Below are 13,414 nucleotides of genomic sequence, written 5' to 3'. Positions count from 1 at the left end.
TCCAACTTTTCAAATGAATACTGCACGTCAATCAAAGCTGTGTATAAAATTCTTTTTCCTTTTTTGTCAGACAGAATTGTAAACGTGGCTGAAGAAGAACAGAGAGTCGTGATTTTATTTCAGTTTTCAATTCCAATTAAAGTCGTGATTTTTTCAAACCGAACACAGAGAGATGTTGCAAGCTGCAAATCGAAACGACTCGCCAGTGGATGGGGCAACAAAATCACTCGTGAAAATGCATTGTCTTTATTCTTCTCCCGCGCATTCACGGAATTCTCTCACACTTCACGAGGTGCGCGCGCGACGAGCCAGGTATTTATTCAACGTAATTTATGTTGTTGCCGCTCTTGTTTATTGAATACACAGTTCTATGTGAATAAGTTAAGAGAAGCATAGACTTCCATCGCCTATTTGCGTTATTGTTTGTGGCTTCGGAAAAATTTTTGTTGCAAATTTGTCACATTTCTATTTATAATTAAAAATAATTATGAAAACAAATTACAATTTTAAATCTATTTCTTTTCTTATTCAATTCTTCTTATCCATATATTTTTATTCAATATAATGCAAAAGCACTGCGAAATATAGCTTCAACCTTTAAATCAAAATGTATGCAACCAGCTTGACATTCAAGTTCAACAGGTTGCCTGCCAATCAGGTAGAAATCATACTAATAATATTAAATCAATACTTGTCTTTTTTATTATTATTTTATCGAGTACTGGCTGCAATTTGTGTAGATTATACTTCGGTGTATGATACAAACAGCTAACAGGGGTGGCAATCGAGGTGGCTCATGGAAAGGGAGGGGTGTTAAGGGAAAGGTCACAAAAATCACAAGGTTTCTTCTTTGTAATAATTAAAAGTACTACATATAAATAACTATCAAATCCGGGCGAATTTAGTTAGCTAGCGGCAGTCCGAATCAGGTTGCCCTTTTCCCTTCCCCTCTGCGTAGAGGGAAGGTGGTTCAGGGTGCGTTTATCCAAGGTAGTAGTAGGAGGGGTAGCCGTAAGTGTACCCGTAGGTGTACGGGTAGGACGAGTAGTACGAGTAGGGATTGTAGTAGTAGGATGGGTAGGTGGCGTAGGCGTATCCTCCGTAGGGGTTGTACACCAGGGCCCCGCGCTTCTCCTTGGCGCCGCCCGAGTGCGGCTCAACAGGGACGGCGGCGGGGGCTGACTTCGCAGGCGAGGGGGCACTCTCTGCTAGCGAGATCGCCACCGCCAACACAACAAACTAAGAACAGCCGATTTTACATTTTTTAATGAATTTCAAACATTATTGATGGTTGTTTAGGAGAAGAAAAAAATTGAATTAAATATTAAATGATTTTGGAAAGCAAAAAATAATAAACCTTGGAGAAAGCCTTACGAACTCTGAAAATTGTTAAAACTCTTCACATCGATCTGTCAAATTTCCACTTAATACGAAAAAAAAAATAAATTTACAATACAAAAATTAAAGAGAAAATTTTAATTAAAAAATCAGTTTGTATCATTACTTTTATCATTTATTTTATTGCAACTTATAGGAAAAATTAAATTAAATGTTCAATAAAAAAAGCTTTTCATTTTTATAAAAAAAAAACTTAATTACAAATGTTTAGGTGGTACCAAAATCTAAAATAAATTTTAAGGAAACTACAAATATAAACTGCATCAAAATAGTAATTAGGATTTATGCAAATTGTAGAATATTAAATGTAACAAAAAGACTGACCAGGAGAACAGGCGTCGTCTTCATTTCGGCTGCTGCGGACTGGCGTGCTTTGAACAAGTGACAACGAGAGCCGCCTTGGCAGCCGCTTTTTATAGGCACCCTACGCCTCCTTCCGAATGCCGCTCAGGTACGTCCAAAGGTCCATCCTTCCAAAGGGATTCCCTCCACCACGTGGGAACAAATCGAAAATATCCTTCGGCCAAGACCCATTCATTCAACTCTCTTGTAATGAAAAGTATTATTTATAAACTTAAATTACATTTCAAGCGATTTGAGTTTACGCACGTCATTTTTGTTATATTTTAAGTGAATTTAAATATTTCTCGCTAGTTAAACTTCAAATTACGATTCGTTTCTGGGAACTTCCATTGTCTTCCAAAAATACAAAGCCATTTTTTCATGTGATATTTTTATGTTTATATAGTTTGATTTAATAGATTTTTTTGAATTTTAACTATTCTTATTATTGAGTTCCAAATTTTTAAATTTTTATGCAGAATTTTATTGCACAAGAACTGTTGCAGCAAATAACGTGCATAGATAATTAAAAAACTAGAATAGTTGTATAAAATCGAATTATTTTGTTCGATTCAATTGGAGCGGAATATTCTTTGGAAGCCGGAAATAAATTTGGCATATGAGTATAATCAAGGCAATTCAAGATCGAGGGTATAGCCTCTGGTCATTGCATTGTTTTGGAGCGTCTTAATGTTTGGGGTCGGCATTGGTGACGCAACTGAAGGTCAAGTTTATCGATTTCGTCGCGGCTTCAAAACTTTTGAAATGAAATTGGTCAACGTAGAAGAAAGAAAACAAAGGGCTGCGCGCGGAATTCCAATCAGCCGCTGCTGCACAACAAACGATTAATTAATTATTGCAGCGGCCGCATTTAATATACCAACAATCCGCGCGCGAGACACTTCGCAGTTATGCGCGAGGTTGTCACCAAGGTCACCCATATTAAATAATCGCGAGCTCTTATCGGTCAGAAGAAGAGCAGAAGTTCGATTGGGAAAAAAGTAAAACAAATAAGTTCATTGCCCAAATCTTTACAAGAGGAATAAAACAATCGCTGATCTGGAGAGGAGCCAATAAAAGGAAAAAAATTCCGCCTGCTTGGGCTGACGAGACTGGAATACATTTTTTCCTACACACACCGTCGACAATGTGTGCAAGAAAAAAATCGCGCCAAATTGAGATTCAGCTCAGAAAAAAACGCAAATAAATAAGGCGCTGATCTCACACTCGCGCGCACTTGCGACAATTTTATTCCTGCGCATTCCTGAATTATAATTAATGCGCGTTGCCTAACGCACCGGCCGAGAGCCAGGTAATTAAATTATAAAAGTGCAAATCAGCCGCGCTTATCGCGGAAAACAGAAGCTTCAAATCTCTTGTCCGGCCGTAAATCAAGGTCAGCCCGCGGACGGAATTACAAAGTTAATTAATTTGCGACTGTTAGTTAGAAATTCAGAGTGCTGATAAAAATAAATAACTAAACTCGCGGCGAATTAGGAACTTGAAAATTTTATTCGTAACATCATTAAAACAACAGGTTATTTACACTCAATTGAACACACGCAAAGAGCAGAGAGATAAACACTCAAGGCTGAAGGAAGAGGCGGCACAAGAGAGTGCAAGAATCTTTCGCTCTTTTTTATTTTTTTTTTCATTCTCCTTTTCATATCACAGCTGCATCAAAGCGAATTGAGGAGGCAAAAGTGCATGCTCATGCAGGTGCGATGCACTTTTTTAAGGATGCACTTTTTGAAGATCAGTGACGGTGCACATTCGGCCGTGGGTCATTGGCTCTTTTTCAACGCTAAAAAAGGAAACGAAAAATATTATTTTTGAGCCTTTAATCCAGGACAAGAATTAACGGCATCAATTAAAAAAAATAATCCTCTTAGCACAAACGAGGTTAAAAGACGTATTGGTTTGCACGAAGCAAACTAATATCAACCATTTGGCGAACAGCAAAATCCTTAAAAAGTCAAGTGCTGAAAATGTGACAATTTATACTGCGGCCACACCTCTGGATTTTCGTCAATGGGCTCCTCGCCAAACCGAGGGCCACGAATCGTCCAGCGAAGGGTCTTTGGTTGGCGTCGCCGACAAAAGTTTGATCACCAGAGGTTCTTTTGGGGCTCCTCCGGGTGTTTGCGTGTCCACGTGACGGAAGGAGACTTTTTCTTCCAAGCCACTTCGCTGGCTTTTGATTCGCTTGGAAATTTTCACGGGCTTTTTAATTCTTTTGCTAGACTCTTCGGCGATTCCTTCGTCGTCTTCGTCTTTCTTGGGCCAAGGGAAGCTCGGTTCCTCGCTGGAGTAAAAGCTGAAGGGAGGTTGAGGCGCGGAGGTTTCGTCGGAGGAGGAAGTGAAGGTCTCCGTGTGAATTTGTATTCGCTCGGTTGTGCTAGAATATTCCAATAATGATCTCAAACAACAGAATTTAAAATATTATTATGTCTACATCAATGAATCAATAGAATTGCACTTCAAAAATTTTTAAAAACTCCAACTTTATTTTAATTTTATAATTAATAATATTAATTAAATATGTAAGGAAAATTTATGTCGTTTTGGTGATAAAATTGAGTATTGATAAGAATTTGGCTTGAAATTAAATTTTAAATAAGGATATTAAAAATTAAAACACGAGTAAAAATAAATTTCAGAATATAAATTTAATTCCATAAAAAAATTAATGATCAGAAAATTTTTGATTAATCAAAAGAGGCCAAGTGATATTCGGCAAATAATAGTATACCTGCTTTGGAAGCTCTTGTGGTGCACCACCGGAGCAGCGCTTTTCTCCTCCGCCTTCTTTTTGGGCGGCAGTGCGGTGACCTTGTATCCTGAGGCTTCGGCGAAGCTGCGGAACACCACGTCCCACACCTTGCCAAGCACTTGCGTGATTAAATTTTGGCTGTTGGAGCCGCGCGGCGCCGCGAGCAGAGCCAACAGCGCCAGTAACACGGACGCTCGCATCTTGGCGAAATGGTCGGCGCCGCCGAGAAAGGTGCCCTTATAAAAGCCACCGTCGGGGAAAGGGAACAAAGAAAGGGACAAAAACAGCGCCAGATGCGACGGTGATTCTTTTCGTCGCTGTCCGAGCGTGAAATTCGCGCCTGCCAATGTTAGGCGCGAAAAAAGCCACAAGATTTTAATACATGCATACCGCACTCAAATAAAAAAATCCCCCTTTTTAATTTTTAATACAGAATACATTGATTTTTCATCACAAGGAGTAATAAAACAATCATACTTTCCTAATTCATTATTGCAGTATTATAATTGTTAGTAAATTATAGAAAATTTAATATAAACAAAAATTAACATTTTGCAATCAGATGTAGTAGAAGTGATCATTATTTGTCCAAGTCATTCATAAAAAGAACTAAAAAAAAAATAAAAATTAAAGATGATATATGAAAGAAGCGTATCGAAATTTAAAATAGAATTCTAATTTTATCTGGATCGTTTTTAAAATTTGGACTATGCTGTGAAAATGTTGATGCATTTTTTCAGGTTAGAATTTTTGTCCAAAAATTACATTTTTGCATTATTTTTTTCCAACATACAAGTAAAGCTTATTGAAACAAAAAATATTGTATTTGTCAAACAATTGACAAAAATTTAAAATTACCAGGACTTAAATTACGCCCTTAGAGATAATTTAATTTTGTGGCTGATCGCGTCTTGGTGCTAGGCGTGTAAACATTCAAACAATACAACGGGAGCACCTCGTACGCTCGCAAGTTTTTGTTTTGCACTGGAGCGTCCGCATAAAAAGGCGACCTAATTGTTTGGTCAGCGGAGACGACGCAGCTCTGGTTGCGATTATCTCCACTTTCATCGCTTTTACCAAACTTTTCCCTTTGTGTCACAGTGGGTTGGAAAAAATTAAACAACGCCTTTGGCGATTTTGATTGCAGTGACTATAGCGAGCTTAAGAAAGTGCAAGAAGGTAGTAAAGCTGCAAAACATCGATCTGGCAATTCTTTGGAGGAAGGTCAAGTCGCGTGACCTGAGACAGCCAACTGGAGGGTGCGGTCAGTGCCCTATAAGAATTCAGTTCACTTTGTAAAATAATTAATAATTTTCATCCTTATATTTTTTTGCATTCAAATTTAAAAGATTTCATAATTTTCAGACCAAATCCATCCGCTTCTCTGGCCCCTTGCTTCGAAACTTCTTGCAAGAAAAATAAAGTGCATATCTTCTGAAAAAGCCTCTCATGCAAGCTGTTTCCACTAATAGAAAAAGCACATTAGAACTCAGCCTAGGTTTTAATTTAAATGAATTATGATAAATGGACACTGTAAAACTAAAACTTCAATAGGTTTTTGATTCCTTTCCTTTCATTAAAAAGAGAAATGATCATAAATTAAAATATTATGAAGACGAGAAGTTCATTTCTTTATTAAATGACAGACAAGCACAGGGAATTAGTTTTTCTGAATAGTGCATGCATCATCATAAATATTGCATGGAAGGAAAGAGAGTACAAAATGAATGTATTTTATAATATTTTTAGGCGATTCAATTCTGTTAATCGTAAACCAGATTCAAACAGTAAAAAAATGGCCTGAAATTAGAAGGGAGTGTGAGCCGAGGTTTTGAGCCTAATTGGCAACGAGCCAGAAAACGGGGTCAATTTTCCTCTTCTTTGGCTCCAGAATCTCTGCTACAGCAATGCCCATTGACATGCCTGTGGAGTAACGGATGTGGCATGAGAAATTTTCCAGCTTGGGGCATCCCTTGACAATGGTGGTCATCAGTGTGTTGTGCTTGACAAGGGTCTGTTCATGTTGAAACTGCAAGTCCGAAGCAAAAGAGACGAGCTCTTGCAAGATGGGCTCTGACGACCTGATGGCCTTCAGGAGTGGCGTCAGATTTCCAATGGAAAGATTCAAAATGCCAACTGTACGAAGGTTTGGTGCTAGTAAAAGGTGCCAGAAGAGCATCTGTGATCCTTCTCCTTCAATGACAAGATCCTTCAGCTTGAGGTCTCTTGCAGGGATGGTGCATTTTTGCTCTTGAGCTCGAGTCACAAACATCCCCACAACGACCAGCTTCTCCAGGTTAGGGCAAACATTCACAATTTGGTTCAGATCCACATCAATGTAGGCTCTAAGGGTCAGCTCAGTCAGCCGGGAGCCCAAGTAAGTGAATGTTTTGACTGCAAGACGCTGCTCGTCATAGATGCCCGAAAACTGGATCTTGTGCAAAAGAGGCAGCTGGGCAAGAATATTTGGATTGACCTTTGTCTCATTGGTGTAGTGGAAATTGACACAGAATTCTTTCAGGTTGGGAAGCAACATAGGCAACCTGCAGGAATGATTCATGTAACAGGACATTCTAAAGTTTATCATTTCATTGCATATATTTTACTTTTCAACTGGTCCTCCAAAAGAATAGATTTTCTCAAGGCTGGAAGGAGGCAGCAAGGACTCAATTTTGATGGCTGGGCCCTCTCTCTGTTTAATGACCCTGCAGCTAGGGTAGTCTATAAAATTTAATTTACTTTAATTAAAAGTACACTAATATAGTAATATCCAATTTGGCATAATTTTTACCATAACCCTCCAAATCTGTGAGGAACTTGAGACGAGGCAGTTTCTCAAAGGCCTTCTGCATATTTGCACTAGTTTCTTTGAGCTTGATTCCGGGGGTGCTTCCAAAGAACATTCGCTCTAGATTTGGAAGAGTGCTGAGCAGCTCAAGACCCACCTCAGTCAGGGCTAGCGACTCCCTCAGGGTCAGCGATCTCAGGTTCAGACAGTTTATGGTCAGCAACCTGATATCCTCTACAAAAATTGATATCAATTATATTATGAAAATTTCAAAGCATAGTATGTTTATACCATCATTGAACTCAACAGTGGCCAGGTCCAGATTTCTTAGATTCTTGCACTTGATCAGGTGCTCAATGATGCGCTTTGCTGGCAGAAGTTGGCCGACAATGCTGCGCCTATCTCTCAAGCTTTCCAGTTTCCCAGGTGAACTCGAAAGCAACGGCCACACCTGAAGATCAATGCCTCTGTCTGTCAACTTTTTACAGGTGCCACCACACAGCTTGAAATCAAACTCTCGCAGTTCTGGATTGATGAGATTTTTCAGAACCTCTGACATAGGAACCTTCAAAATTTGACTTCCTCCAGCCTGTCCATAGTTGGTTGCCTATAAAGAATATTGATTAATCAATTACACCAAATAAAAATAAAATATTATTTAACAAAAAAGTAAAAAGTATTCAATTTGTTGCAAATCATTAAATTTTTTATCATTGTTTACCATCAAATCCTCCCCAGGTAAAACTAGTTTGTGCGAAATCCGACGCTGGAATTTCCCTTCTCTCTCAATCCATAAGAGCATTATCTCATAAAGAATCTTGGTTTTGAGGGTAGCAGCTGTGATGAAAAAAGAATATTATTATTTTAGTTTATTTGTCCAAATTGTTACAAATCCAATAATAGTAAATGATAGTAAAGAGAAATTTGTGTCTTAATTCAATTTATCAAAGATTATAAAAAGCCTTAAGAACTTCATTCAACAACGATTATTAATTCATTTGAATCTGTTTTGATTATTTTGGATGAGTTCTTACAATTAGACAGGGAAAAGTTGCTGTATTGCATCAAACCCATGTAAAAAATCTTTGAAACTTAAAATAATTTTACATCTTACGCAATGGTATCAGCGACCTTGGGGACAGTTTGGACATCTTGATGTAAGAGACAACCTTTTCCAGGGCTAGTTTTTGCAGCGGAGCTAATTTCAGGAGCTTTGACTCCGCAGCCACGGCTGCCTCAACAAGCTCTTTGGTGCTGGGGGAGCCAACGACGAGTGCTGGAAATTTAAAATCATAATTAATATCAATATCTCTCTCTTGAAATATTAGTAGTTTTATAATGGCACCATAATCATAATTTGGAGCTCAAATTAACGTTTACAAAATTATAATATTACTGAAAGTGCCACCAATTATTTTAAAGCGTTTAGCCACTATTTATACTAAAATAAAATAAAAGACTTCAAAGAAACCTAGGAATTCGTCCGGCACTCGCACACGCACACGCAGTGGCACTAAAAAGAGACGGAGCTGAGGGTTATCCAAGTCCATTTTTCTACAACAGAAATTTCTTTAATTCATATTTTTAAAAGATAAACGCAAAAGTTAACGTCATTAAACTTTTCCACACTTAAAAAGCGATTTCAAAGAAGCTCAAAATCATATAATATTTCTCAAAATGCAAAAGGCACAAGCGTATCGCAAGATTTAGGATGCGTGAGGCAATTTTGATTGCGTTTGGAAATAAAACCAAGGATAAAGACTAATTATTTTACCTCCTGCGTCGAGATGAGAGCGATTTTAAATTTTTTTAACAATTGCGAAAGCCAGGCAATTTGCATCAAAGTGCGAGCGTTATAATGGCCAAGTTATTCCTCCTGTCGCGTAATTTAATTGACGCGTAATTGTAAATAAACTGTGGACTGAGGCCAATAAAAAATAGTTGATAAAATTATGCTTATTGCTAACCAACAACCGCCAAGAATGATGAAGTCGAAGAATGACGAACCGCACCGCAGTCTGCTGCACCACAAGGTTGAGCGCAGATTGAAGATGATGCAAGGACGTTCAAGAACGTTCGTTGTTCGTTTTGATGGACAAAACAGAAAAGGGGCGAAAGAGAAAGAACATCAGCGAGCCGCTCTAGATATAACCTGTTGAGACTTGTCAGACTTTCCCAGCTCTTCCTCAACAATCTGTACACAGCGTACACGCAATGCAAAAGATTCGGCGGGCAATCCGATCCGCAGCAAAACGAAGAGGGTGGGGGTCGGGTGCTAGCAAAATGCACAGCAAATACACATAATAACGTCAATGACGTCACAAAACATAAAAATAAAAACGAAAACACAGAAAGATCAATCACCTCCAGATCCAGAAGTCCAGATCACCTCCTCAAATACCTCACAAATTAAGATAACAGATAATACGGATAATACACTTCTAATGCGCTCGCCTCACTGTGTCCCAACACTGGTTTTTTTTCACTGAGGCCTTCTGCATTGCAAAATGAAAAGTTTTTAGCTGAAAAATAAGACATACGCCATCATCTATATTTATTCATAACAAAATTTTCATATTGCGAAGCACACGAATTTTTTTTTTGGCATCGAGTATTTACATATTTATATAGTAGTACATTATAATTATTTATTAAATGTACAACCACTGAAATGCACTCAAATACATAAGTGATAGACTACAAAAATACAGTTTTTAATATCCATAAAGAACGAAAAACGGGTGGAAAAAGATCAAATTCAATTGTTTTTGCCACATGCATAATTTTTTTTCATAAGGTATGATAATTATGCAATTTTTTATTCAGCAGTATTTTTTGTTTGATGAAAATGAACAATGATAATGTTTGAAATCTTTCCAAAAAATTACTCTTTTTAAATTTGCTAGTCGTAATGATAAAATTTAATATTTCTTCTAGAAAGAAGTATTAAATTATGAAATCTTGTGAAAACTTATATAATAATGTATGTATAATAAGATTTTCATGCCTTTTTTTTATTAAATAATTTTGTACTTCATCGTTTATAAAATAATTGTGTACATAGTACACGACATACAATAAAATATTGTGATAATTATTTTTTGCTCAAAATATGTTTGAAATGAAATATGTACGTAATATGTACATGATGAAATCAATTTGCTAAATATAATTACTTGATAAATGGATACTAGATTTTTGATATTTATTAGCAACGACCCACCGCCACTACATAATACCGAGCCGCTACATTAGTTAACGCCTGCAAAATTCGAGATAGGCAACCTGCCATACATTCACAACCTTGAATGCTACTGCAGCGCCATCGAGCGAGTCGCGAGTGAATTCAATTATACGAGACGTCACGCCCCCATTTGCTCAATTTAATTAATTTGAACAACAAAAGTGAAGGTTCTTGTCTGAATTTGTACTTTTTAGACGTCAGAATAAGAAAACCAGGTAAATTATAGCGATGTAATGAAGCAAATTTTAAATAATAACGTTTCGCAAATGCATCCTTTTAGCTTTTCAGGGAGGTAAAAAATCAATACAAACTTCACAACATGTTGTGCTCATCGTGGCGGCTTCCCAGCCTTCTGGGCTCACAAATTGTCCAAAAGGGGTTCCACACAAGCAGCGTTAACTACGAGTTGAGTCTTCTGAGCAGACTCAGGGTCGTGGACAACAGTGAGATCGGCAAACAAGCCATGGCGGAGGGAAAACCGCCTAAAATATTTCATGTTTACAATAAAACAGGCACAGGAACCATAGGTAAAAAATAAAACATATGTATTTTAAATTTAAAAACTAGAATTTCTTTCAGGTAATGTTATAGTACGCGCGACGTGTTTCCCAAAATCCCTGATTTCAGTTGGCATCACTTGCATTACGTCGCGCGTTTAATAGTGGTTTTACGTCGCGCATACAATACTGGTGGCGGTATAATTGTTAAGAAAACCGATTATTCCATCGATACCTCGGCAACATGTATAGCACGCGCGACGCATATATTTTCCTACAATCTAATTGTAGGGGACTGCTAGGAAGAAAAGGGGCCCTTGGGATGGGTTCAGAATGGGGCAAGACGACCTCCGGAGGGCCGTGCGCACCCTTATAGCACGCGCGATGGGCCGTAAATCCAGTGAAGGGCAAAGCGAACTCAGCAGGGCGCTTTTCACCATCGTAAGAGGCGCGACGCATGGTTATAGTACGCGCGACGCATGCTTATAGGAGGCGCGACACGCACGGCAAATTAATTAAAAGGTGTTGCACGCGGCCGGAGTTGTGGGCACCCCACGAACCGGCAACTCGGAGGTGGGCAACCCCCCAAGATTAATTTTTGCAGAAGCCGCGAGCGAGGGGTGGAGGCGCAGCGAGGTCAAGGACGTGGGGAAGGCCGTGCGGAGGGCAAGGACAAAAGGGCGGCTGTGTTCATGAGGGGGCTCCGCAGGAGCCCCCTCACGAACCCCGCCCTTTTGTCCCGCCCGGAGCCGGCCTTCACCACGTTCTCGGGCGAGCGCGCCTCCAGCCCGAAGCTCGCAAACCCACAACGGAGTTGCTTACAAAAGGAATTGTCTGCAAAAAGGGCTTAGAAAGCAAAAAGTGTGGTGCCCACAACTCCCTTTGCAGACAACACCTTTTGTGGGCAACTCCGTTGTGGGTTTGCAAGCTTCGGGCTGGAGGCGCGCTCGCCCGAGAACGTGGTGAAGGCCGGCTCCGGGCGGGACAAAAGGGCGGGGTTCGTGAGGGGGCTCCTGCGGAGCCCCCTCATGAACACAGCCGCCCTTTTGTCCTCGCCCTCCGCACGGCCTTCCCCACGTCCTCGACCTCGCTGCGCCTCCACCCCTCGCTCGCGGCTGCTGCAAAAATTAATCTTGGAGGTTGCCCACCTCCGAGTTGCCGGTTCGTGGGGTGCCCACAACTCCGGCCGCGTGCAACACCTTTTAATTAATTTGCCGTGCGTGTCGCGCCTCCTATAAGCATGCGTCGCGCGTACTATAAGCATACGTCGCGCGTACTATAACCATGCGTCGCGCCTCTTACGATGGTGAAAAGCGCCCTCCGGAGTTCGCTTTGCCCCTCACTGGATTTACGGCCCGTCGCGCGTGCTATAAACATACGTCGCGCCTGCTATAAGGGTGCGCACGGCCCTCTGGAGGTCGTCTTGCCCCATTCTGAACCCATCCCAAGGGCCCCTTTTCTTCCTAGCAGTCCCCTACATTAAGATTGTAGGAAAATATTTGCGTCGCGCGTGCTATACATGTTGCCGAGGTATCGATGGAATAATCGGTTTTCTTAACAATTTTACCATTTTACCGCCACCAGTATTGAACGCGCGACGTAAAACCATTATTGTATGCGCGACGTAAAACCACTATCGAACGCGCGACGTGATAGTTTTACATGGGAGCATAAGAGCTGCCAACTTATGAAAAAACACGTCGCGCGTACTATAACATTACCTTCTTTCATTTAAATTTGTATGTCTTTTAGTGTAAATTACTTTATTATTAACTGTTTGAGGAATAAAATTTCTCTTTATTATTAATAAGCCAGGACTAAATTAATTTGATCCTTTCTTGCCCAGGTGACAAGGTGATGGTGGCGATCAAAGGCCAGAAGAAGAAGGGAATCATAGTCGGTTGCAGACAAACACAGAAAGCAATGGTGCCCCGCTTCGATAGCAACAACGTGGTGCTCATCGACGACAACGGTTCACCTCTCGGCACCAGAATTCACGTTCCAGTTCCAAATTTACTTCGAACCATCTTGAGGAAGAAAACTGTTGCAAAGGGCGCCGACTACACCAAAGTTCTCGCAATCGCCTCGAGATTTGTTTGAATAGAAATCTCAGTAATTTGAATAGACAGTAGATTAGTGTGCTTTTGTGATAACTTAAGATAAAATGATGTCAGCAAAAAACTAGCTGGATTTAAAATTTGAATGTCATTTCAAAGCAAAAATAATTAGAAGCCATTTATGTCGATTCCTAGCAATTTGTCATATGGCAATGCAAAAAAAAATATCAACTTTCTAATTATAATTAAATTGTAAATTAACTAGAGTTTATGAGGTCCCATTTTTACTATAGGGATTTTCTGTTGAAAACAAAT

The 13,414-nt window shown here is 39.6% G+C and overlaps 4 protein-coding genes across 5 annotated transcripts; 1 reads left to right on the top strand and 3 right to left on the bottom strand.

Annotated features, from left to right (window-relative positions):
- Window positions 1–679: 679 nt before the first annotated feature.
- Window positions 680–1,813, bottom strand: LOC132194545 (shematrin-like protein 1). Its single transcript, XM_059615883.1, has 2 exons — window positions 1,723–1,813; window positions 680–1,239 (listed from the first exon to the last, which is right to left on the bottom strand). Exons 1-2 carry the CDS (start codon window positions 1,744–1,746, stop codon window positions 982–984), a joined length of 282 nt encoding a protein of 93 aa, XP_059471866.1. The 5' UTR covers window positions 1,747–1,813; the 3' UTR covers window positions 680–981.
- A 1,937-nt stretch (window positions 1,814–3,750) lies between these two features.
- LOC132196809 (uncharacterized) lies at window positions 3,751–4,713 on the bottom strand. Its single transcript, XM_059619708.1, has 2 exons — window positions 4,493–4,713; window positions 3,751–4,138 (listed from the first exon to the last, which is right to left on the bottom strand). Exons 1-2 carry the CDS (start codon window positions 4,711–4,713, stop codon window positions 3,769–3,771), a joined length of 591 nt encoding a protein of 196 aa, XP_059475691.1. The 3' UTR covers window positions 3,751–3,768.
- A 1,414-nt stretch (window positions 4,714–6,127) lies between these two features.
- On the bottom strand, window positions 6,128–9,426 carry LOC132194535 (uncharacterized). 2 transcript variants are annotated; one of them, XM_059615860.1, is made up of 8 exons: window positions 9,269–9,426; window positions 8,773–8,855; window positions 8,416–8,577; window positions 8,023–8,138; window positions 7,593–7,908; window positions 7,305–7,535; window positions 7,120–7,234; window positions 6,128–7,056 (listed from the first exon to the last, which is right to left on the bottom strand). In XM_059615860.1, the coding sequence occupies exons 2-8, from the start codon at window positions 8,849–8,851 to the stop codon at window positions 6,351–6,353; spliced, it is 1,725 nt and encodes a 574-aa protein (XP_059471843.1). In that variant the 5' UTR covers window positions 8,852–8,855; window positions 9,269–9,426; the 3' UTR covers window positions 6,128–6,350. The 2 variants fall into 2 exon arrangements, with proteins under 2 accessions (XP_059471843.1, XP_059471852.1); XM_059615869.1 differs by lacking the exon at window positions 9,269–9,426 and adding an exon at window positions 9,076–9,215.
- Window positions 9,427–10,608: 1,182 nt separating this feature from the next.
- On the top strand, window positions 10,609–13,378 carry LOC132194405 (large ribosomal subunit protein uL14m). Its single transcript, XM_059615665.1, has 3 exons — window positions 10,609–10,760; window positions 10,826–11,072; window positions 12,889–13,378. The coding sequence occupies exons 2-3, from the start codon at window positions 10,865–10,867 to the stop codon at window positions 13,140–13,142; spliced, it is 462 nt and encodes a 153-aa protein (XP_059471648.1). The 5' UTR covers window positions 10,609–10,760; window positions 10,826–10,864; the 3' UTR covers window positions 13,143–13,378.
- Window positions 13,379–13,414: the final 36 nt, after the last annotated feature.

Source organism: Neocloeon triangulifer, unplaced genomic scaffold (assembly GCF_031216515.1).
Source record: "Neocloeon triangulifer isolate White Clay Creek 2 clone unplaced genomic scaffold, ASM3121651v1 ptg000001l, whole genome shotgun sequence".
In the NCBI taxonomy this organism is placed as follows: domain Eukaryota; kingdom Metazoa; phylum Arthropoda; class Insecta; order Ephemeroptera; family Baetidae; genus Neocloeon; species Neocloeon triangulifer.
This window is presented reverse-complemented; position numbering and strand designations above follow the sequence as displayed.